At 41.4% G+C, this 24612-nt stretch overlaps 3 protein-coding genes across 9 annotated transcripts; 1 reads left to right on the top strand and 2 right to left on the bottom strand.

Annotated features, from left to right (window-relative positions):
• Positions 1-299: 299 nt before the first annotated feature.
• On the bottom strand, positions 300-13050 carry LOC117644570 (myotubularin-related protein 13). 4 transcript variants are annotated; one of them, XM_034384132.1, is made up of 31 exons: positions 12872-13050; positions 12245-12330; positions 12000-12155; positions 11773-11922; positions 11466-11685; positions 11136-11377; positions 10746-11051; positions 10462-10662; positions 10175-10356; positions 10069-10077; positions 9833-9941; positions 9538-9744; positions 9350-9463; positions 9067-9267; positions 8453-8974; positions 8174-8369; positions 7767-8079; positions 7480-7676; positions 7193-7397; positions 6924-7117; positions 6594-6840; positions 6088-6301; positions 5721-5993; positions 5225-5636; positions 4833-5142; positions 4575-4722; positions 4281-4490; positions 4039-4195; positions 3724-3930; positions 3556-3638; positions 300-3474 (listed from the first exon to the last, which is right to left on the bottom strand). In XM_034384132.1, exons 1-31 carry the CDS (start codon positions 12924-12926, stop codon positions 3382-3384), a joined length of 6219 nt encoding a protein of 2072 aa, XP_034240023.1. In that variant the 5' UTR covers positions 12927-13050; the 3' UTR covers positions 300-3381. The 4 variants fall into 4 exon arrangements, with proteins under 4 accessions (XP_034240023.1, XP_034240024.1, XP_034240021.1 ...); XM_034384133.1 differs by having other exon boundaries at positions 6088-6238; XM_034384130.1 differs by having other exon boundaries at positions 6088-6319; positions 12872-12926.
• On the top strand, positions 13042-20236 carry LOC117644571 (cytoplasmic FMR1-interacting protein-like). 3 transcript variants are annotated; one of them, XM_034384134.1, is made up of 18 exons: positions 13042-13202; positions 13475-13705; positions 13781-13960; positions 14036-14217; positions 14297-15540; positions 15614-15696; positions 15845-15913; positions 16456-16529; positions 16609-16782; positions 16863-17091; positions 17178-17377; positions 17466-17599; positions 17678-17869; positions 17955-18158; positions 18242-18336; positions 18438-18676; positions 18758-18905; positions 18982-20236. In XM_034384134.1, the coding sequence occupies exons 2-18, from the start codon at positions 13496-13498 to the stop codon at positions 19186-19188; spliced, it is 3864 nt and encodes a 1287-aa protein (XP_034240025.1). In that variant the 5' UTR covers positions 13042-13202; positions 13475-13495; the 3' UTR covers positions 19189-20236. The 3 variants fall into 3 exon arrangements, with proteins under 3 accessions (XP_034240025.1, XP_034240028.1, XP_034240026.1); XM_034384135.1 differs by lacking the exon at positions 13042-13202 and adding an exon at positions 13251-13387; XM_034384137.1 differs by lacking the exon at positions 15845-15913.
• A 2-nt stretch (positions 20237-20238) lies between these two features.
• Positions 20239-24198, bottom strand: LOC117644572 (protein ref(2)P). 2 transcript variants are annotated; one of them, XM_034384138.1, is made up of 9 exons: positions 24002-24198; positions 23173-23384; positions 22968-23093; positions 22556-22887; positions 22187-22454; positions 21939-22100; positions 21522-21857; positions 21255-21434; positions 20239-21163 (listed from the first exon to the last, which is right to left on the bottom strand). In XM_034384138.1, coding segments are annotated over exons 1-9 (1749 nt in total). In that variant the 5' UTR covers positions 24004-24198; the 3' UTR covers positions 20239-21032. The 2 variants fall into 2 exon arrangements, with proteins under 2 accessions (XP_034240029.1, XP_034240030.1); XM_034384139.1 differs by having other exon boundaries at positions 21939-22097.
• Between the last annotated feature and the right edge of the window lie 414 nt (positions 24199-24612).

Raw genomic sequence — 24612 nt, 5'->3', positions numbered from 1 at the left:
CTCCTCCAAGGCTTTGGCTTCGGACTGCTGTGACCGGAGGGACTTCCCTTCCGAGCGAACTAACTTTGGCCGGACTGCGAGAAGCGCCTTGGCGAAACAGGCTCGTCCTAGCCTATTCAAAGGACCCTTTGAAATTCAAATTCCACTAATGTTTTTCATTGTGTCAGTAAAATTTTCATGTTCCATGTTCCGCTTGTCTACGCTTGTCGAGCGAGCGCCTGCTGGGTAGGCAGCCCACCAACGGCACCCGCGTCGGAGAGAGAGAGAGAGAGGTAAATTGGCTGCACGAAAAGACCAGATTGCTTGCTGCAATAACACCATGAGTTTATTTGGTACACAATGTTTACATAGACAATCACAATAAAGTTATTTCTCCTTCTATTTAGCTTGCATGCATCTCATTAATTGTTAACAACACTGTATGCGTGATGATATATGACTATCTCAACAGTACAGGACTGTGACTTGTGGGCCACAGATGACATGTTTCCTTGCTGATATGTTCCAGCTGTGATTTTTAATGGGTTTCGGCGCCAAATATATGCAATTATAACAAAAATTATCAAAATGGTAGGCCAATGGAATGCGACAAAAAAATTTAAGAAACAACAACCTATAGATTATTGTCCAAAAGTGGAGCATCTCTATAGAACCCTCACATTGTTCTCTCAAGAGATCCCCTTCATCCATTGTAAAATTATTGCATTGATTTTAAAAAAGATTTTCTTCTTTCATAAATGATTATAAAAATGGAAATTAGTGGAAAACATGCTGCTTAGCATTATGGGGTAGAAAAGCATATAATTACAAATTGCAGGATATTTATACAATCAAAAACACATTTAATAATGGCATAAACACATAAACAGACTACAACATGCATATACGTTGTATTACCCGTAAGCCAATATATCAGCATATGGTTTTCCTTCCATCAAAAGTGGAGAAAGTTCATGAATTTGCAAATTATTTCAGGAGAATAAAGTGGATTGTTTCAGTCTTACCCTTTCCTTTGACTAAACTGAATCAACCAAGTATTTAAAATCATCCCACTTGTCCTATTGAAAAGTAGAAAAGTGGGAAAATAATTTCCTAAAGCAGTCATACACTTAAACAAATCAAAACGTATCAGCATCACCTAAGACTGTAAGAAATTCAGAAATTGCTTTGCTTCGTTGGGGTAATAAACACTATCCATAGCATTCCTTTAAAATGTAAGTAACCAGAGGGCAAGTGTAAAAACACATCAAAGGAAGAGTTTTGCTTAGCAAGAAACAGCACACTTTCACTTACAGAGAGCTTCATACAAGCAAACAATCTGGAAATTGATCAATTATTAGTCCAGCTTTTACGACCATACTTTCTTTCTGAACTTGGAAGAACGTTATAATGAGGAAATTCCTGTCAAAAAGTTTGAGCCGTTGAACAAATGTGTTAGAGAGCCCAACTGCCACTAGAAAGGAATATTTTTTAAAAACTTGTCTGCCATCTCATAGACATAAAAATAACACTAGTGCAGAAAAACATAACAGTATTTAATTTGAGCCATATCTTTTGCTTAGGTACCTACATCCCATTATAGCAAGTGCCCCATGACATCATTTCTGCAGAATTAAAAGCCTATAAGGGCCTTTTTCAGAGAGATGCTAACCATTTCACATTTGGCACTGAATATTATCACACACAAAACTTCCATAAGTCATCATTGAAGTAAAAAAAAAAAAAAGAAAGATGAAAGTGACTTATACCAAGAATACACATAAAACAGGCTGCGCACAGAAAATCACAGAAAGCCTACAAAATTATCAGATGAAGATATCATTCAGTGCATGCTTTAACCGTCAAGTATATGTAACTTAAGTTCTAAAGCAATCTATTCTACAGCAATAAATATGTCTTAAGAAAAGAAATAAGTAAATTATCAGTCAGGCTTTCACAGAACTTTAACATTTATTTTTGCTTGATTTTTGTAACAAAACTGAGACAACTGACATTTCAGAGTACTAAAGTCAGTTATTGTGGGATGGCAGAAATGGTAGTATAGGTACTTTGATGCCCATTTAAAAGAGAACAGAAACACATTTTTAGAGTGACACCGCAGACATTAACAATCAGCAACATCAATAAGAACACAAAAAAGCAAAACGATTAGAGACCTGTAACAATTTTATGCAAAAATAAGAAAGATTTTACAGAAGTATTTGAAAATGATTGTCATTTGATTAGGAAAACTGGCCAGTGCAACTTTAGGTTGACACAATCTTTAATTTGTCTTGCTGAATTTGAATTAAAACCGTTGAACCTATGATGCAATAAATTTGAGGAATGTGTTTATTTAAATGACTCCATATAAACAAATAAAAAGTAAAATTGAAAGACAACTGACTGCAGCAGCAATCTCTAACAAAACAATCTCTTTAAGATTGCGTCTTCACATGAAGCTCAGTATGTTTACATTTGATCTCAAGCACACATAAAACATAAAATCTTATCACGAACAATGGAGTCCTGAGAGCCCTCGAGCACTGTGAGGTAAAATTTGTGGACTTACAGTACAATCATAGGGACCTCAAAAGGCTTGACATCTCTTCTACCAATTGTGTATAAAAATAGCACTTTCTTAATCTTTGAAGTTCAATAATGAAGTATTGTCTTGCAACAAATAAATGTCTCCCACAGATATACTTTTCATTACATGGTCAACAAGATAAAAACACATACAAAGGCATTGATATGTAGGCCCCATCAAAGATTTCTCTCATACTTTTGAAACCTAAGGGATGGGCAAATATGAAGTTTCAAATGAATTGAAGGTGAAGCGTAATTATAAACCTAAGATAAAATCATGACAACTATCTGACAATACCATGACCTGGAAACGATCCCCACTGTGCAATAACAGTATTAAAACTTCAACAAGATTAAATTGCTAATTAACTGAGAACGGTGGCAGAGCCAAATCCGAACTACTATGGTCCAAAACAAAAGTAACATTAACAGTAACAGGGAAGTTTGTAAATACATTATGAATTAACATTTAACAAACGGAAAGCTGTACCTATCTAACTTTTCTTTCCATGTGCAACATAAAGCTTTAAATTCAATTTACAATAAAGTGTTTTATACAGAGATTACATCTTAAAAGGTAACAAATAGTCTTATTTACAGCATTGACAAGATACGTAGAGTGCAACAAAAGCTTTTGTACATAAAAAAAGATACATGGGAAATAAATTGAAATATATGAGTAACCTATACAAGTTTCAATTACAAACATAAAGGAACAACAAAAGACTTGTCCTATTTTATATGATTAAAGGACATACAGACATCATGGCAATAGCATTGCTGGCAATTTCCTTAAAGGTACTTAGTAGTTAATTATTGCAAGCAGGCTTGAAGCTTTTCAATCCATTCCTGTGCTGCAGCATTATCAGTAGCACAGAAATTGTAAGTTCTTCGGCTTGTTTTCAGCTGCAACAAAAATGCAAAGAGATAGAACACAAAGCTTGATTCAAAAAGATACATGGATCATGAAAATAGGAAATTACTAACATCAAAGAAGGACTTGTCATCAGTCTTTTTCGGGGGGCCAGGAGCTGGTGGAGCTGGGCTTACAGACATCACTTCTGCTAAATCTAAAATCAAGAAATTTTTTAAAGGTAAAAGCATCAGTAAGCATAACTTGATAATTAACAAAGATATACAAAAAAATTAACATACCAATGTATCCTTTACTCTGAGAATCTTCCATGGCATCATAGTATCTCAGTTGATGTTTGATGGAATCTAGAACAAACCATCTTTGCTTCCATGCTTTCAACAAGGCACCTCGTTTGTACAAATAGCCCTCATGAGTGCGATTCTCTGCCACGTTAGAAGAAAACTGATCATAGTACTGCTGGGAAGACGTTTGCATTGTGGCTATACCTGAAATCACACAACCAAACAAATTAATGACCACAACATCAAAATACAGCAATCATTTAAATGCAGTAGGTTAGGATTACAACTGAAAGTTCAGGGGAACCAACTTACTTGAATTCACAGATCCATTATCACCACCATTTCGTGTCAATGTTTGATTAGGATTACTTGGGTCAGAGACTGCTTTGTACTTGGTGCAACTTTTAGGTACATGCTCTTGACATTTGTCATGGCAACTATACCCACAATCCATACAGCGCAAACCAGTCTGTTTATTGAGAAAATAGAAACTGTTTAACATGTCAAACAATTCAACAATTATTTAAAACATTAAAACAAAACAAAAGACTTGCCTTCACAGGTCCCCACAACACATTGGAACAATAGTCGCAGTAGCTTGGAGTGGTATAGGAGTAACGATCAAACCGATGGGGGTGGGAGTAGACATGGGGAGCATCCTGAGCACCAGCAATCTTTCCCCTCATCAAGATTTCAAGTGTTGACCTCTTATGCAGAAGTCTGCCATGCGAGCGCACAAGCTGAGTGCTGAACGAAGCATGCCTCTGCACACAGTAAACAAAATAAAATTAATAACATTTACATTTTGGAGGCTAGCAATTGATATGACGAAGCTTGACAGAAAATACCGTCAAAGAGTCGGTGGTGGGAAGCTCCAGTTTGTCCCACAGCACTTTCCACTTTTGAGGCAGATGACCCAACTCAGCTTCCAGGCGGTGAACTTCTTCCAGCAAAAATGAAAAGGCATTCGGTACAAGATTGTCAATCATATCATAACTGCAAAAGAAGATGAAAAAAAAAAAAAAAAAAAAAAAAAACGTTAGAACTTTCTTTACTATACTTTGTTCAAAATACAAGAAACCATTGTAAAGATCATACTGACTCACCCAAGTGAAACCACTCGTCGACCGGAATGAGGAGAGATACCATCAGCCGCCTCATTCTCTTCCTCTTGCTGAGAATCTTGCTGGATGACTTCTAAGTCATATGCAGGGCCATGAGACAGTTGCTCACTAGTGTAGTAACTCCAAATATCCAAGCTTGGGAGAAGAGATTGAGGCCTCAAGACTGGATTTTCAGAATCAGATGCATACAAGAAGTTGAAGAAAAGTGGTGATCGGGCATGCTGTTTCTCAATGTAATCGAACAAAGATTGGCCGAGGTTCGGCCCTTGGCTTGTACCCGCCAACCTTCCACCTGAGGAAAAAAGATTATAACAGAATTAATAAATTAAAAGAAGCCAAACTACACACAAAAGAACAGAAGAATACATCCTCACCAGGATACACCATATCATCATCAGAGCCAGCAGTGTCAACCCCTTTATGGTGGGAGGTAAGGGACCCCCTCTTATCTTCGACCGCAGCAATCCCAACTTCTACCCGCTCAAGTTCACAATCAAGAAGGAAGGTGCGGAAGCGGCAAGACACGGAATGGTAGGCAAGAAAGCGGAGATAAAAGTCGTTGAACTCAAAGGCAAGAGGAAATTGTTGCTGAATTTGATGAACAACATCCAAAAACTGGAGGAATGTTGGGGCAAATCCTGAACTGCTGGCCTGGGAGGGTCCTGACAAGTTACTTCGGTGAGAAAAACGGTGACCAAATGCCAACCACTCCTTCTCAATCAAAACTCTGAATCCTTCAATGGTTCGGTAGTAAGGATCCAAGCAAAGCTGAGCAACAGATGAAACCTGGAATACAAAAGGGAGACGATAATTAAAAAAGGACAACATAAAAGTGTACAAGAAAAACAAATCATGGATGAAATAAAATACCTGGGCAGTAACATCCCAACCATCTTCAAGACACAGCATGACGGAAGATCCTTGCACATCCAACAAATCTACAATCGCCCCAGATAATTGCATGATATTTTGGATTTGCTGCAGCCATTCTGAACTCTCAATCAGTTTGTGGAAAGTATGTTCTGGTTCTGGATCAGGAGAACTCGGTATACACGCACGCATCAATTTCTTGAATGCTGCTTTGGTGTGCCTCACATCAGCATACTCCACGGGAATAAAATCAGTTTTGGGGGAAGACTCCGCCTGAAAGAGTAAAGAGAGCAAAATAATGACAGTAGTGAGCATATTTTACTTTCACAAAGGTGCAATGAGGAATTGGAAAATGTGATGCACTCACTTTGCCTCCCTTCATTTGAGCCTTCTCGCCCAGAATGTAGAGTGCAGCCCTCTGGAAAGTCTGGACACACTCTGTGCCTGAATCAGAGTCTGCCGAATGCCTCACATTGCCACGATGCGGCACGGGCAAGTTTGTCAAAGAACCCTGTGAACTGTTGCGCCGATCCTTGAGAGAGCCCCATCTTCCAAAAGTCTTGGGACCACCCTTTCCACCACTGCCACGAGGGAACATACTGTAAGGGTGAGTGAAAGTTAACCACAAACTTGGCTTCCCTTTGTAAAATTTGCAATATCAATATGTTATGAATAAATTTACTGCATTCAAAAGCATCCCATTAATGCAAAATTTGAGCATGTTAATCATGTTAGTGTGCATCAGAGTTAGCATTAGATAAATGGAGCCAAGTTTAGTGGTTGCGGAAGATAGACAAGCAAGGAGGGGGAGGGGGAGGACACAGAAAGGACAGTAACAGGGCACGTGGGGCAAGCCAATTCAAATCTACTCACCCTAAAGTGCCCATGGCCTTGTTGAAAGGATTGGACCGCCGAGCTATTTCTGGAGTCAAAGTGTTGGTGAGGCCATTGGCAATCCCACCATGATCTTCTGCAGCTAACAAGAGCGAGTCAATGCTCAAGTTGGAGTCAGAGTTGTCCCACGCAGCACCTTGCCGCATTACAGCGATGGGTGTGAATGATACCAGCACTGATAAATACTTTTCCTGCTCAATGGAAGAGGTGCTTTCGGATGTTGACACTGTAAAGACAGAAGATGCTTTAAATTAACAAGTAAGGCACCTTTATCTTGGTACTGTTGAAGAGAGCAATCTGGTGCAGTACCTGTAGCAGTGGGATGACCCTTCAGCATGCCCATGACACCTTTGCCGTGATAACCTGCACCACGAAGCAGCAATGCTTTGGTTCTTGGATGCTGCCAAGTTATGACAGGTATGCGACCGTGGCGATAGGAGCGACAGAAGCGCCGAATGCTCTCATCAGTTATAGCCCATGGAACAACCAGCAGGGCAGGGTAGCTGGAATCAAACAGAAACGTCAATAATAAATGAAGAACAGCAATTGACCTATGGCATCTAAATAAAGAAACACACCTTCGACACATCATGTACGCGCTATTGACAGTGGTCAAGCGGAACGTCTCTCTTTGGCGAGCAGTGCTAGCTGATGTGCTACTGATAAGACCAAGTCGTTGCCAATCCCTCACATAGCTACGTTCAGTCAACCTCTCTAAAGTCTTGGCATCGGTAGGGGCAGAGGGCGGAACAAGCCCAGGGCCTGGTATCTCAAATTCGTCCACTGCAACGAAAACAGTAGTACATAAATCAAAAGAACATTCATATTGAAGTGTCAACATGATATGCACTGATATGAAGCTTACATGAAATGTCATCCTCTGCACCATAGTCAACATTATCAGTAACTGGAAGAGACATACGGCCTGGAGAGGTCATGTACTTGTTGACATTATTACTATTGGTAACATTTGGAAGGACATATTTTTGGCGTTTAGAAGAAGTTTTTGGCTTGAAACCGGCGCGTCTGGCAGTTTTCAACAATGTTTTCTTCGCAAAGCCCCTGCACAGAGAAATCAGTAAATCGTTAATCCACCCACTTAACTTGTAATGGAACATTTATTCAGGCAAGGAACAGAGAGGAAGCATGTACCTCAAAGTCGCATTCTTTCCTTCCTTGCCCTTATGAAGGGGTGTTTGAGGCACTGCAACTTGTCCGGTGAAGGCAAAGTGATGGAAGATATGAGGGGGATGCCTTATTCGGTGAATCATTTTGCGGAAGTGCTCTATGCTTTCTGGTGTGACTTCTTCATCAAACGCTACTTTCATTAGCTGGAAGGTGCAAGATCGCAATTGGAGCCCTTCCTGCAAGCACTGATCGAGATGACCTGCTTGCTGCACAGTTACTCTCTTCTCTTTAGTGAGTGATGTCACAGGGAAAGCTCGTACTACAACTTGTTCACAAGCTAGAAGTGGGAAAAAGGAACAGTTAGTTAGGATAGATGTATACAAAGAGAGCTGACTTCAACAAAAAGAAAAAAAACAAAACAAGAAACTTACCAAGAGAATCACACGGTATTCCTTTGAAAATAATGCGATAATTTGTAATGAAGATGGCCCCCTCGGCTGGCAGCAAGGGTGGCCCACCGACCAAGCCCCCGGTCCCTTCTTCCCGGCCATCAGCCAGCATGTAAACTCTCAGCCCATCCATTATTTTCTCCTCACCAGGTAGCATACTTGGGGTCAGTATCTTTGGCTGTGAGAAGCAAAGCACATTGGTTACACTCGGAAACACACAACTTCCATACCCATGGTTTCAATGACGACCACGCTTCCTACCTTTTGTATTGGTGGAAGTCTCTTGCTTTCCCGATGAACTGCTTCTAATGTCTCAATATGCATGTGCACAACTCCAGGAATCATTTGATGAAGACAGCGGACATGTTCTGGAGAAACTCCACCTTCAGTGCACACTTTGTCAACAAAGCGAGAGACTAGCCGAATAACAGTGGCCCCAGTTTCTCCTGGGTCCTGCTCTTCAAAACCAGACTCTGCATCAGCACTGTCACTCTCAGCTACACTGTTTGTTATGCTATTCGAAGCCCTTTCATCTTCCATGGTGTGATCTTGGCGATGCTTCTGAGCAGCTACATCCAAGGGGACTAGTAAATACACCATGCGATTGGCGTAGTGAATTGCTTGACTGTATAGGGTAGCTTCTTCACTAGACACCAGGTCCTTCTGTTTATCTGCATCATAAGTTGTCCACACCCTCATTTGCTCAGCTGCAATTTCCAACGCAGAGGGTTCCTGAATTCTATTGTAACTAGAACGGTGATCTTTCCATACAAATTCTTTGCTCTGTCAAAAAAACAAAAGAGACGATTTAATAATAAAAACTAATATCACTACCCACAAGCAACACAAACAAAAAACAATCTCACAGATTTTACCTCTCTTGGGCTTACTGGACTGATGGTCATGTCAGAGTTGGCTAAACGGGAATGGGTCTGATGAGGTGTATGTGGTGTGTGGGGTCCATGTGAATGTACACTTGAGTCCATTCGAGGGAGGTACAATGCCTTAATGTCTTTCTGAACATCCTGATTAAAAGCAGCTTCCCAAAATTGTTGGTTCTGCCAAACTGCATGTTCCTATAGGTAAAACAGAGACATGATACAACTGAAGCTCCAGAAGTTCGTGGTGGTAGATAACTCTTGTACAGGAATGCCTTACCTGAATGCAAGTATATGCAAACTGAATAACACCAGTACAAAGTTTGCGACAAAATGCTGTAGCTAAGGGAAGCAAGGCAGCCGCAACCCCATGCTCATCCATAGCAGAGTCATCCTGGAAAATTAACAGAAGTTTTACAAATTTACAATAAAAATTGATCACTTAACAGTTTAAGAGACTGGTGATACCTGAAGAGCATAGTTCATTAACTTGACTACAAGATCAAATTGTTGGTGTTCAAGCATTGCTTTATTGCCAACTACATGCTGTGCTAATTCAGAGCAGAGCGCAAGTCTTGCTGCTTTTGACTTCAATGCCCTTGTAACTGCAGGAAATGACTTGCGAGCATCTGATATTTTGTTTTCAAAAATACAATTGATACAGTTACGTAAAACCTGAATAGAGAGAAGAGAACAAGGCAAACAATTAGAAACAAAAACATTATGTGCTTTTACTTTTTCAAAAACACTATACTGAACTCACTTCCAGTCTTCTTGCTGAATTGCTAACTATATGTCTATTATCATTTACATTTGAGATATGTGGACCCACTGGTACAATTCGAGGTTGAACAGTTTTAATTGATGCAAGCCTGAAAATAAATAAAGTAAGCTAATTAGTACATTGCAAGGTGGGAATTGGTCATTTTTATGAAGCTAAGTGGTCTTGATAACACATCAAAGTGAACATCCTAGATTCAAACTGCAAGAAATGCTTACCAGAAATCACTGTCCAAGAAAGCACAAATGAAACATTTAAGAAATTAAAATAAGAGTAGCAGTTTAGACCCCTTCAAACAGCAGTTACTTTTCAACAAAATCTTACCTTGATTTGAGATTGTTTTTGCTCATGTTGTCATCAATGATAGCTTGAACTTGACTGCAGTCTATATGAGGGAAGGCTGGCTGATGGATTCGAGCAAAAGCTCCATCTGGAGGCTTCAAAATTTTTTGGACATACGGTTGAGGGTTTGGACTTTCGTTTGTGTACAGTTGCTGTCCCAGCTCCTGCGAATGAAATAAATTGATTAAGTAACAAATGAACCTAAAATACAACCTGCGACTTTAGCACAATACAAAATTGAAACTTCTGACGTCAAGTTTAATCCCCACCTGAATATGGACATACAGCAGCCTCTGGTCTTGACTCTCTAATCTCAAGTGATCGCCAATATTGCTGTACAGTTCATCCCACACGTCACATGGTCTCCACGGAGCGCCTCTGTCTTGCACAAAGCCAGTGAAGAACATGCACTCCAAGACTCGAGTGGTGAAATCACAGTCAGTGAAGCCCCTCTCACCCAGGAAAGATGCCTGCAGTCAAGGAAATGAGGGTGAAAACATTCATCAATAATAGAAATTAGCAAAGAAACAGCTTGCCATCTGCTTTTCCTTACCCGTGCAAAGGCAATAACAGGTTTCGGATGGATCCTGATGATAGTCAGACAACTTCTATAGCCTTGTAACAGCTGAGCAAGGGCTCGCATGAACACGGCACGGATTTCCTTGTCCTGGACCGCAGGCGGTGTAATACGCATTGCAAGAGGAGGAAAGGCATGATCCGCACATGCCAGTTCAGGCTGCAGGACCTTACTCAGAGACTCAAAAGTTTGACTGAGTAAGGGCTCAGGGAGGAGGGGAAGTGAAATTCCATCAGGAACAAATATAGAGCCGCCATCCAGGTCAGCCATGATTACATCCATCTGAAACCAAGAAGAAACCCCCAAAAATTAATGATTTATTACGGTTTAATGCAATTTGCAGCATTGCGTTATGGCTTTACTGACCAATTCAGCCACTTCAGACTTCAATGAAGAGTGAACACCCATCACAAAAGGAGTTGGTGTTGACAGTACTTCAACAAGTGCAGCTGGGAGGAGCGGAATGTAAACATGACAATAGCGGAAAGGGTACATCAAAGCTATTAAAGCTCGACATCCATCGGTCAAACGTGAATATGACTTTGAATGAAATAAAATTTTGTGCTCAGTCATAACAGCACAGAAAAGGACCAGGACATTTCGAATTCCTGGAAGTAAAACAAAACCAAACAAAACTTGAATTAAATCTGCAATGAACATAATGTACAGAAATTAGAGATCCTGTGAATATTATACCTAATTGTTGAAAAAGAAGATGTACAGAGGTATTAGTGACTGGTAGAGAAGGGCTCAGTGGGGGCTGGAGGGCTTGCCTGTCCCCTGCTCCAATGCTGAACCGGACTTGGGGCCCCCCTGGAGGGGGTACTTGAATACATCCTAAAATGTTGCCGACTAAGGTTTCCAAAGGAATTGGAAGGCCTTCCACATACACAGTGTACATGATTCCCAGGCAGTTCTGAAATTTTAAAAAAAGGAAGATATTATTTGCTTAGCACATTAAAAAATAATTAGCAAAATGTTTGACCCCTTGAAGAAAACATACACGAAATGTTTCTATATAATCCTGACGTGAAACCAAGACGAGGCACTTTGGAGCATACATTATACTGTGATGCATAATGGTGGGCAGTGGTCTTGGTAAACTGCCACTTAGACTTGGGTGTGAGTTTTCTGCTTCTACCTGGTCTTCTTCCTGTATTTGCAAAAAATTAAAAATTAATAAACATTATTTACATTAGACTATGAACCACAATAATAATTTCACATCACCTCGTCTACAGGTTTGCTTGGGGTTATTGAAACAGTTTCGTTGAAACACAGGCATGCACAATAGTGCCGCTTGGCGTCTATGTCTGTGAGAACTGAGACAAAGAACCGAGGTTCTTGTCGTTCTGAAGAAAGAGCCCATCCTTGAGGTTGACAAAACTGAAATTGATTGAAAGTTAAGATTTATTGTTGAAAATATCAATTGGAATCCACCTGGAACTTTTGATGAAGTGAAAACCTAAACTCACCCATTCTATGCCATCAATGAAAGGCGTATCCTCCCAATCCTTTTCTGGAAAGCGTTGGATAATGACGCCATTGCTGACACCACTCCCTGAAAGTAAAATCACATGTTATAGTTTTTACCACAGATAAAAGAGGAATTTTTATGAAAATTAAAACAAAATCTAGGAAGAGATTGTAAAGATATTTCTGGAACGCAAAAAAAAAATGGGTGTAACAAGCCCAGTTCAATGAACGTCTGAAAACAACAACCTAGAAACAACTTGCTTATGTTCCCAAACAGATGCAAAATTATGTAAATGAATTTCTCCTGCCTACAGTATTTACTCTCAATAACATTCTTGATGTCAAGAATTAAATAACAGAAAAGCAAGGTTAGGAAGGCCTATCTTTGCAGAGCAATTTCTTGGCTACACTCAACACACCCTCTTCGACTCCAGCACCGTTCTTGCAACGGTGTACCCCCCAGCGCAGGACCCTCACTGACAAGCCTTCACCTCGTTTAAATTGACCCTAACCCAATGTAATCACGGGCCTTATGACACTTTCCGAAAATAACGCTGACAGCAACAGCAGAGGGGACTCTAGCCAAGAGGTGCCCAGCGAACCGTCACTTTTACCGTGTTACTTACTTTCCTTCTCATGGTCGTAGCCCACGACTACGAAGTAATCCGCTAGCCGTGTCATCGTACAGAGTGGAATTTGCAAGTTACTCTAGGGACACATTTTATTAATTCTGATAACTGCCATCATGGTGTACAAGACGAGCCTGTCCCTTCACTGCCCCTTGGAATGAATGGGTGGTGAATGGCGATGGGTGGCTTCCCCCACCACCACCGAGCTCCAATCCCGAGATGGGTGGGGTGTGGGTGTGTATTTGTTTATGGTTAATCGGTATGTGACGGGGGTTTCTTTGCCGGTTTTCGGGTGTCCGAGAGCGAGGGAAGTTTCTGCCTCTCCAAGGTAACGCATTGGGTCCCTTCGTTGTGCCTACTTCTTTGGAACTTCCCCGAAGCTACAGTCCCAACAGTGTATGCGGCGCACGGAGGGCGTCACGGAGTGTGGTTATGTCCAGTGTAAAGTTGAAACAAGTCTGTCTATTTGTGGCAATTACGTTTTCGAGCGTGCCCAGAATACAACTTTGTGGGGTAGACGCCGTTTCCCTATGATTTGGACGGGTTTCTTTGAAGCCGCAGTGAGAAATTCACAGGAATATGTGTGTCCTTTTCTTGCAGTGACACTTCCTCTGACAGAAGATGACAACTGACAAGGTGACGTTGTCGGACGCTCTCTCCAACGTCGATGTTCTGGACGAATTGACGTTGCCAGATGAGCAGCCATGTATCGAAGCACAGCCCTGTTCCATTGTGTACAGAGTCAATTTCGACACCAACTTTGAAGATCGCAATGGCTTCGTCACTGGTATCGCCAAGTACATTGAGGAGGCTACGGTTCATGCCAGCTTAGTAAGTTGATTCAAGGTGTCTTAAGTTCCCTACTGTTTGTGGCAATTATCTTATTAAATGTCTGTTTTTGTTTAGAATGAGCTCCTAGAGGAAGGGGTTGAACATGCAGTGATGCTGTACACATGGCGTTGCTGCTCCCGTGCAATCCCTCAGCCTAAATCCAATGAGCAGCCAAATCGTGTGGAGATTTATGAGAAGACAGTTGAAGTCCTGGCACCAGAAGTCAACAAGTTACTCAACTTCATGTACTTTCAGGTAATGTGTTTCTTTTTCGGCATTGTGTTACGAGTATTTGAAAGTCTGCTTGATTGTGTTGGTCTGCTTTTGCAGAGTAAAGCAATTGAAAGATTCACTTCAGAAGTCAAACGACTTTGCCACCAAGAAAAGAGGAAGGACTTTATATCTGAGGCATATATGCTGACCCTGGGGAAGTTCATCAACATGTTTGCAGTCCTTGATGAACTTAAAAATATGAAATCCAGTGTTAAAAATGATTATTCCACCTACAGACGGTAATTTAGATCCAAAAAGTATCTTACAACTTCTTAAATTGTTTAACTCTGTATTTAATTAGGTTTTGTGTCCTTTCAGAGCTGCTCAATTTTTAAAGGTCATGGCCGACTCTCAAACATTGCAAGAAAGTCAGAATTTGTCGATGTTTCTAGCTACTCAAAACAAAATTCGAGATACAGTCAAAGAGAACTTGGAGCGAGTTCCAGGATTTGAAGATTTATTGTCTGATGTAGTTTCTCTCTGTGTTCACATGATGGAAACTCGAATGTATTTGGCCCCTCATGAGAAGCACATGCTAGTGAAAGTGATGGGATTTGGCCTTTTTCTCATGGATGGTGAACCACAAGCTCTCTCCAAACTTGACCAACGGAAAAAGTTGAATCTAGCCAAGATTGACCGTATCTTCAAAAACCTTGAAGTTGTGCCCTTATTCGGTGACATGCAAATTGCTCCATTCAACTATATCAAAAGAAGCAAGAATTATGAACCTGGCAAGTGGCCTTTATCCTCTTCTGCTGCTGCAAGCCCACAATCTGATTTGATGGTTCATCTACCTCAAATACGAGACGACCACCAAAAGTACATTGCAGAGCTGGCAAGATACAGCAATGAAGTTACCACAACGTACAAAGAGTCTCGCTCAGATGCTGAGAACAAGGACACTGCTGATCTTGCCCTGAGAGGTTTGCAGCTTCTCTCTGAGTGGACAAGTGTTGTGACAGAGTTGTACTCTTGGAAACTGTTGCATCCTACGGATCACCATCAGAACAATCAGTGCCCAGTGGAAGCAGAAGAATATGAAAGAGCCACTCGTTACAACTATGGGGATGAAGAAAAATATGCTCTGATTGAAGTGATTGCCATGATAAAAGGGCTCCAAGTTTTAATAGCTCGAATGGAGACTGTATTCATTGATTCGATTCGCAGGAATATCTATGCTGAGCTTCAAGATTTTATTCAGCTGTTTTTGAGAGAACCTTTGAGGAAAGCCGTGAAAAATAAGAAAGACCTGATTCGCAGTATTCTTTTGTCTGTTCGTGAGACCTGTGCAGACTGGCAAAGAGGAGTGGAACCTCCTGGAGATCCAGCATTGAAGGGAAAGAAGGACCCAGATAGTGGCTTTGGTATCAAAGTCCCCCGTAGAAATGTGGGCCCGTCATCCACACAGTTGTACATGGTCCGCACAATGCTCGAATCTCTAATTGCTGATAAATCTGGCGGGAAGAGAACATTGAGGAAGGATATTGATGGTCAATTTTTGGTTCAAATTGATCAATTTCACAAAAACTCATTTTTCTGGAGTTACCTTCTCAAATTCAGTGGTACGTACCACTGACATTTTTATTAAATTTGCTATGTATTCAAAAAAATGATTCTTACTTTAATTCATTGCAGAATCACTGCAGGAATGCTGTGATTTATCACAGTTGTGGTACAGGGAGTTTTATTTGGAGATGACCATGGGCAGACGGATTCAGGTAAGAACTTGTTTGATCAACACATGATTGTTAAATCTACGCCGTTGTCTCAAATATGTTTGTGTGAACTCAATGGCAACCCTCCTCATGAAGCCATACGATACCATTCTGATGGTCACATTTTTATGCATAACATGATTTCTTATAGAAATGTACTGTGCAACACCAACATAATGATGAGTGCACCGACTTGATCACAATGGAAAAAAGAATTCAGGTACAAAGGTAGCCTGGGTGTGCAGTAGAATGTAGACTCACCCTTTAGTCAGTTATCTTATCATCAGTTTTAGCTGATGCTATCTTCACTGAGCTTTCACTTTTTGAAAAGAGAAAATGTACTACAAGTTTGCTGATTTTGAGAAGTGCTTTGCTACATAACATCCTGTTACAAAATCATAGCTGCATGCCTTTTGCTGTTGTCTTGTATAGTAGGTAATGGTATTGTGTTAAAAGTGCTCAGAGTTTTTTTTTTTTTTTCTAACTTTCTTACTATAATTGTTTTGTTGTGTTGTTTTGCTTGATTTTTCTTCTTTTTTAATGCAACGTGTGAATTTGTGTAAAAGTGTGTTGTGTCTATGTGCTGTAAATTTGTTATTTTTCTGAGGTGGAATAGACTAGATAGTAAAACTCGTGAAACTTTTTTAAATGGCCGTGGCTACAGCTTTTTGACAAAGACTGACAACAAAAGTGATCTTCTTCTGTTTCCTGGGCAGGCTATCAATATTTCTGTTTGCTAATTTTTAATAATGTTTTTCACAGTTTCCGATTGAGATGTCAATGCCATGGATTTTAACTGACCAAATCTTGCGCAACAAGGAACCTTCAATGATGGAGTTAGTACTGCATCTTTTTTCCTATGGAGTTTGATTCCTGGAGTCCCAATCATTAATCTTATTTTGATTTTCTTGTCAGGTATGTGCTCTATCCTTTGGACTTGTACAATGATAGTGCTCATTATGCCCTCACTGTTTTTCGGAAACAGTTTTTGTACGACGAAGTTGAAGCTGAGGTGAACCTGTGTTTTGATCAATTTGTGTACAAGCTCAGTGAACAGATCTTCACTCATTACAAGCAGCTTGCCAGCAGGTATGTTGTTGCATTTGTTTCATTTATGAATCTTATTATTATTTCTACCATGTTCATTAACCAAAAACTTATTGTCTCAGTATTATTCTGGATAAGCGGTTTCGAAGTGAATGTGCAGCCACTGGTGTTTATCTTCCCTATCCTCGAGCAAATCGTTATGAAACCCTTTTGAAACAACGCCATGTACTGCTGTTGGGCCGCTCCATTGATTTGAATAGACTCATAACACAGCGCATCAATGCCGACATGCACAAATCTTTGGATTTGGCTATCAGCAAATTTGAAGCTGGTGATATTACTGGTGTTGTGGTCAGTACGGTTACATATCCCAATTTTTGCTGTGCAGGTTATTCCTTTTCCAAGCATTTTATTTTTAACAATAATTTTCTTTGTAGGATCTGGAAAGCCTTCTTCAAGTTAACCGTTTCTGTCACAAATTGCTGTCCAAATTTTTGGCCCTGGATGATTATGATGCCATGTTTAGAGAAGCAAATCACAATGTGCTTGCTCCCTATGGAAGAATAACTTTACATGTTTTCTGGGAACTGAACTATGATTTCCTTCCAAATTACTGCTACAATGCTGCAACAAATAGGTTTGTGTTCTGTAGATCATCAATCATCATTTGTCAACATATTCAGTGTTAAAAACTTGATTAAATTTCTTTTCTGTGATGGTTAAAGATTTGTGAAATGTCGAGGGATAACATTCACACAACCTGTTCACCGGGACAAACCTCCTCAGATGGGACATCAGTATCTGTGGGGCAGCAAACAGCTCAACATAGCCTTCACAGCTATTCATGAGCAGTACACAGGTACAATGCAGCACTCCTTTCTTGTCAAGCTACTGCTGGATATTGCTCTATCAAGTTGCTTTGTCGCCTCTTTTGCAGGTTTTGTGGGACCTTTCCATTTCCGGACACTGTGCCGCCTATTGGGGTATCAAGGCATTGCAGTTGTTATGGAAGAACTGCTGAAGATTGTTAGGAGTCTTATTCAAGGAAACCTGCTTCAGTTTACCAAGATCCTGATGGATGCGATGCCTAAGCTTTGCAAGTTACCAAGATACGACTATGGATCACCAGGTAAAGTGGACTTAATGTTATCATGTGAAACAACCTTTCTTCAAATGATCTGTCCATCTCTACCAAATCATCCGTTTCTTTGCAGGTGTTTTGGGCTATTATCATGCCCAATTGAATGACATTGTGCAGTACCCAGATGCTAAGACAGAATTGTTTCACAATTTCCGAGAGCTTGGAAATACTATCTTACTATGTCTGTTGTTGGAGCAAGCTTTGTCTCAAGAAGAAGTCTGTGATTTACTTCATGCAGCTCCCTTCCAAAACATTCTGCCTCGTCCTTTCTGCAAAGGTAAAGCAACTAATTTATTTATCTATTTTGCAATTATTCTTTCTTTCTAATATCTAAATTCTGTTTCTCAATTGCTTTTTCAGAGGGCGAAAAACCAGAAAACAAACAAAAGAGATTAGAGGGGAAGTATGCAGCAATCCAGATAGTGCCAAATATTGAGCGGTTGGGCACTGCAAAGGTAATGTTTTATCTTCAGTATAAGTGTTGGTACTGGGGCAAGATCACTACAAGTCTGTAATTCTACAGCCCATTGCTTACTTTTTTCCTTTATATTTACAGCAAGCCATGATCTCTCGCGAGGGAGATCTTCTGACTCGAGAAAGACTATGTTGTGGCTTGTCCATTTTTGAGGTTGTTCTTACTCGACTGAAGAGCTTCCTGGATGATCCTATTTGGGCGGGTCCTCCTCCTTCAAACGGAGTAATGAACATTGATGAATGTTCTGAGTTCCACCGACTGTGGTCTGCTTTGCAATTTGTTTACTGCATTCCAGTGGGAGGCAACGAATTCACAGTGGAGTAAGTGGCATGACACTGCTTTGTCCTGATTGAGTTCCTTCTTCATGCTTTGATAATTATTTGAAACTTGGTCTGTTTCAGGGAACTTTTTGGGGAGGGTCTCAATTGGGCCGGTTGTACCATGATAGTGTTGCTTGGTCAACAGAGGCGTTTTGAGGCCTTGGATTTCTGTTATCACATTTTAAGGGTGCAAAGAGTCGATGGGAAGGATGAAGTTGTGAAGGGCATTGTAAGTGTGTTCTCATTACACTTGTGCATCAAAATCACCCGCAAAATCTTAATTCTTTGAAATATTTTGTTTACAGCCATTGAAGAAGATGGTAGATAGAATTCGAAGATTCCAGGTACTCAACTCCCAGATATTTGCCATCCTGAATAAATTCCTAAAGTCAAGTGAAATTGACACCACTTCAATAGAGCATGTCAGATGCTTCCCACCACCTCCACCTGCCTCCATGTCTCATTACCACAGCAGATCAGAGCAGTACAATCAAACTGGTCATCACTCATAAATGTGTGTTACATGCATTGCAGTAAGTACAACAATGGCCTAGATGGTGGTCAATCCAATGAAAAGCAATTAAATATTGTTCCAAAAAAAATTGTCTTGTTAGTGCATGTTGATTTCAGCAAGAAAATTAGAACCTTGTGTAGGAAAGAAATCTTAGTCACCATTTTTTACCATTATACGGTAATATAAACTTATTATTGTTCAATTTTTAGAATGAGTCTTTCATTGTAACTCTTATTGACTTTTAGATATTTATCTTATTAAATTTACTTTATCTTTTAGCAAAGTTGCCTAAGAAATTATGTTGTTGTTTTTGTTTAATTATTTTATGTATTCCTGTTTATATGACTTGCATTTTCTTACAAGCTGCTTTTATACTTCGTTTTACATGTGTCTGTCTTCCAAGTTGATCGCATGATTTTTATAATTCATTTTTACCATGATACTGGTATGCTATGTGCTTGGAAAAATGTTTGGTGAGCTCCATGTACTGGAATTCAATTTTTGCTCTTTGATTTATGACTTTGTAAATCTTAAGGAATCCTTTCTGTAGTAAATCCTGTTGTGAGTTTTTCATAACATAAGTCTTATTATCTATACAAAACTCAAGTCTGGGGAAATTTTCCGAACTTTACATTGATACATTCCTCATTGTACCTTATGACCACTGAAGTATCTCAGTGGTCAATTATCTTTCTTCCTACGTATTGCAGGGACATGCAATTTGTTCTCTAAGCCTATGTTTGTGCCAAAAGTTTTATACTACTATGATGGAGTGGATTTGTTTTGTTTTTTTATATATTTAACCTGAATGAGTGTTACATGGACATTTTTGTATCAAGTGTGTGTGCAGTTCCAAGTTTGCTGAGTGTATATGTCTTGCCAAGTCACTGTTACTGCTGAGGGGAGTAGTATAACTAGTCACTGATACTTTTGTGATCCATCTGGCATTCAATATAAACAACATGGTATTTCAATTATCAGGACTCCTTGTGCTTGTTGTATGTGCATGAACTGGTGTCAATAAATAGATGACATTCAAAAATGAATCTACTAGTGCAGTTATCTTTATTCCTGATATCCAGAAAACAACACACAGTACACTCTCACATATGATTATAAAACAAAAAGATGCGACGTACATACAATAAAAACTATAAAATAATACAGCTTCCTCACTAGGAGGTACAAAAGAAACCTTAACAATAAGATAAATATAGTCAAAATTTGAGGGGAAACCATTCTCACGCTTACTGTTTTCCCAAGTCACAAGGTTATCACTATCACAAGTATCACAATAGCTAGACCGTGATTTTAAATCAAATGCTTGAGAATATCAAGCTAACCAAAGCAGCTTTTCATCATTGCTTAGCTGACTAAAAGAAAGCTACCTTTCCAAAGAAGAATCAAAAAAATAAAAAGACCTGTAAAGAGTATTTAGATAGGAATGTTGCTGGATGCAGCCAAATAAAAATTACAAGTACATTCATCAGAATTGAATTGAAATGTACAAAAAAATGGAAAAAGAATTTTTTTCCTCTCAAAAGTGTAAAAAAAACAAAAAAACAAGTAAGATAATTTAAGCTTACTATTCTTCAAACCATTAAAGGAATTTGAAGGAAGCAGCTATAAAACTGCAGGCTGTAACTTAACCAAGGATGAGTACTGCCTTCCCCAAGCAGAATTCTTACTCATGATGGTAGAAATGAAGTTTTTCTTCTCTAATTCCTAAATTGATACACACCAAGGATTAAATAGGAATAAACTATGTATGAAGAAATTCATACACCCTACACCACACTTGGAAAGAATCAGCAAGAGGAATTCAAAGGGTTAACAGAATAATCAATTCATCAGAGCATTGAGGACTCGGTTCACATTTCCCTTGTACTCCACAGCCAACTCAACAATCATGCGCTGGTGAGGATCAAAGCCCATCTCAGCAAGGGCTCTCAAGCACTCCTGGACGCCTTGGTCTGAAATGGAAACAAACCATGAATGAGTTACGACCGCGGGTCACAGCACAGTCAATTCTGCGAAACTCAAAGTGTAGGCGACAGCGCTTACCCCTGTGCAGGATGGGCGTGGCAGGCATGGCCTCTGCGGGCAGCGGCTCCGCGGGGCGGCCGGCGACTGGGGACACTTGGGCAGCGGCAGCGGCAGGCTGCTCTGGGGTGGGCTCCTTGGCCGGCAGCTTGGGGTACACTGAAGTCTGTTCACGGTCGCGTTCGCCGCCTGCTTCCTTCACTGCAATCATCGAAAGCGAAAGCGGTTTACAACAGGCAGCCGACGGGGCAGGGGCAGCCGCCGCAGCGTGGTTGGCCAGACACTTACAGTGTGCGTCCACGACGGTCCAGCCCTCGGCGTCGGCCTCCGCACTGGAGGAGCGGGAGGAGCGGCCGGACTTGGGGGAGGACGACCCGGACCCGGACGCGGCAGCTTGTGCCTCCTGGGGCAGGGGCATCGCCGGCCTCTCAGCGACCGGGCTCTGGGACTGGGTGCCTGACGAGGACGCCTCGGGGGCGGCGGCCTTCTTGGCGTGCACGGAGAACGGGTTGGTGGGGGGAGTGCTGGGGCCGGCCTGTGCAGCCTCTGGGGCAGTTGGAGCCGGGTCGTTCAGACGCACGTCGGCCAGGTTCTGGGCCACCTCCTGCAGCAGGGTCTCCGGCACTGTGGAAGGAAAAAACAGCCAGTCATTATCGCAACCAACACAGTGCCACGGTGAAGATGAAGAACGGCAAGTCGACTTACCAGGAGACATGTGCTGGAACAGCTGTTGCAGAGTGCTCAAGTTCTGGGGGCTGAGAAGGTTGCCAAGAGTCTGTGGGTTCAGGAACGAGCCCAAAATTCCAGATGGGAAGGGGCACCCAGTGTTGGCCCTTGAAGAGGCTGAAGCTTCAGCACTGCAACCTGCTGAGGATAAAGCATTCAAATTGACCTTCATAAAATCCACGCCAAAATCTTGAGACTAAAAAGTGCTCAAGCAAAAGATGACATACCAGAGGCAGAGCTGCTGCATTCCTTTTCTTTACGGTCTCTCTTTTCCCTCTTGTCCTTCTTGTCCTTCCTGTCGTCCCTCTTCTTGTCCTTTTCCTTATCGTCCCTCTTGCACCGCTTGGAGTGGGGAATCATGTCAGCAAGGTCAGAGAAATCCGCAAAAGGGATGTCATACATTTTGTGCATGCGGCGCTCCTGCTTCTTGATGCGGTTTTCAATCTTGCGCAGAGCATCAGACATGTAGCGCATACCCTTGGCAAAGTTGTTGAGCTGGAAATGGAAACAAAAAGTGTTAAAAGAGTGGAATTGAACAGAAACTGAGAAGGAAATAATCTCCGAAGAATCTGTCAAAAAACGAAACTGATGATCACCTTGGGATAGTGGCTCATGCTGAGAGGAATGCGGAGCATGACATGTTCCTTGTGAATGTTCTGCGATTCACACTCATGGCACAGGTCATAGTCTTCACACTCCAAACACTTGTAACGATGACCAGGAACATGCTTGTTGCATCCATCACAGTAAACATTGGGATGGAACTTCAAATTAGACGACCTCAAAGAGGACTGCCAGGGTCGCTTGCATCCAGAGCTGAACTGAACCCCATCTTCCTCTTCATCGTCATCATCTGAATCATCATCAGCAGCAGAAGAGTTCATTGCGTTTCCAAGAAGAACGTCAATTGGTTTCCACTCAAAAGTAGCTGAAATAAATTTTAAACAATTGAAACAAGGCCATCTTTTCAGCAAACAACCAAAAGGAGAAAAGGAGAAAAGTACTTACGCTGGATGCAGACAGAGATTGGATTCTTGACGGTGAGATACAAGCGGCGAACTTGTTCAGATGTCTCAGTCAAAAAGGTAAGGAGCTCGTCATTGGATGAAATAATGATTTCATCATTTTCAAAATCTATTAAAGAGATGAGAGATCAATTTTCTGGTCACTGTTTTAATGTGTATGACCACATTACAAGCACGTGAATACAAACCTTTCCAGCTAACAGAGAAGTCCTGTCCATTAAGATTTGGGAAAACCAGACGAAGCTTCTTTTTGAGCAGATCAAAGCTTGTCACTTCATTCTGCTCCACTCCAAACCGACGTACTTCCACGGGCTTGTCAGATCCCTTCTGGGAAAGGTATGCCTTGAAGGACACAGATCCCGAAGAATTGAGACCAGCAGTGCTGGGAGTCGAAGATGCCCTAGAATCAACAATAATTCAAAATTATAAAAAATTTGCCTGGATTTTTTTTTAAATATGTGCACAAGTTACATTGAGCGATGTGGGGACATGGGCCCCCGGGGCATGAGGAGTGAGCGAGAGTTTTACAAATAATTCCATCGTTTGAATGGTGCGATTGCAGTGTGGTGCATCGGATCGGTCGAAACGGGCCACGGGCCGCGGGGCACTTATCAGCACTGCACGCGAAATGCGCAGTCAAGCCAGATAGCGGTCCTGGCTTACAGCAAGTACGATCAACGAACGACAAAAAACCACGACCGGTTGCCAGCGCGACGTTAACTTTGACCATTAAGAGCGGAAAGGTGAAGTGGGCACAAGTGATGCAACTTGTGCCCTGCCGTGGCCTATGAGCCTATGGCGGCCAGACCCACCGAGCCTGCCAGGCAAATAAAGCATCTGCTCATTTCGGAAGCCCGAACCGTCATTGACAGTCAAACATTCACGGACGCCAGGCTGCTTCGGTATTCCCCCTATCAAAGCGCCCACAATGGCAGCGAAGCCATTTTCAGGAAATCGGACCAAATACGATTTGAGCCATCGATCGGGGGCTGCCTGGAGAACAAAGCGAGGACTCACATTTTGTCTGCGGCGATGGAACACACTTGTCACGATTCAACACGAGGTGCGCGGTGCGCGAGCTGCAGCGAAGTCAGCAAAACACTGGCCTTGGAACACCAAGGGTCCTGAATATATACGGCTCGCAACGCAAACCCTTCTCTCCGTGGTGCAAGCGGGGCGACCGATGACTACTGCGAACTGCGGGCGACTGCGAGCTGACGGGCAGACAAGTGACGATGATAAACAAAAACACCTAGCAGAAGACACGCCTCGACGAAGCCCTCGTGCGAGACTAGCTTGCGTGGTATGGGAAATCCTACGCAACACAAATGTTTATTTTGGATAATTCACGGAAACAGGGAAGTCTGTCGTGGAAAAATTATACCTATGTAGTTATTTTTTGAGTAATTGACCATCAGGATAAGTTTTCCGATCACGTAAAGCTCTAGGTTCGGAGAATTTGGCTTTAAAAGAAACGCTGCTCGGTGGCGCCCTCGGGTGGGCGTTGCAGCAACTAGTCCTTCCCGCTGATTCGTCGCCAACACAACGTACATTTCGAGGCCCATTTCCACTTGCTGTGCGCGACGCCAGTATAAAAATAATGAAACAAATACGTTTAAATTAAGTGT

The sequence above is a fragment of the Thrips palmi genome, unplaced genomic scaffold (assembly GCF_012932325.1).
Source record: "Thrips palmi isolate BJ-2018 unplaced genomic scaffold, TpBJ-2018v1 HiC_scaffold_18, whole genome shotgun sequence".
NCBI classification, from domain to species: domain Eukaryota; kingdom Metazoa; phylum Arthropoda; class Insecta; order Thysanoptera; family Thripidae; genus Thrips; species Thrips palmi.
The sequence above is the reverse complement of the archived record's forward strand: the minus strand, read 5'-3'. Positions and strand labels throughout refer to the sequence as shown.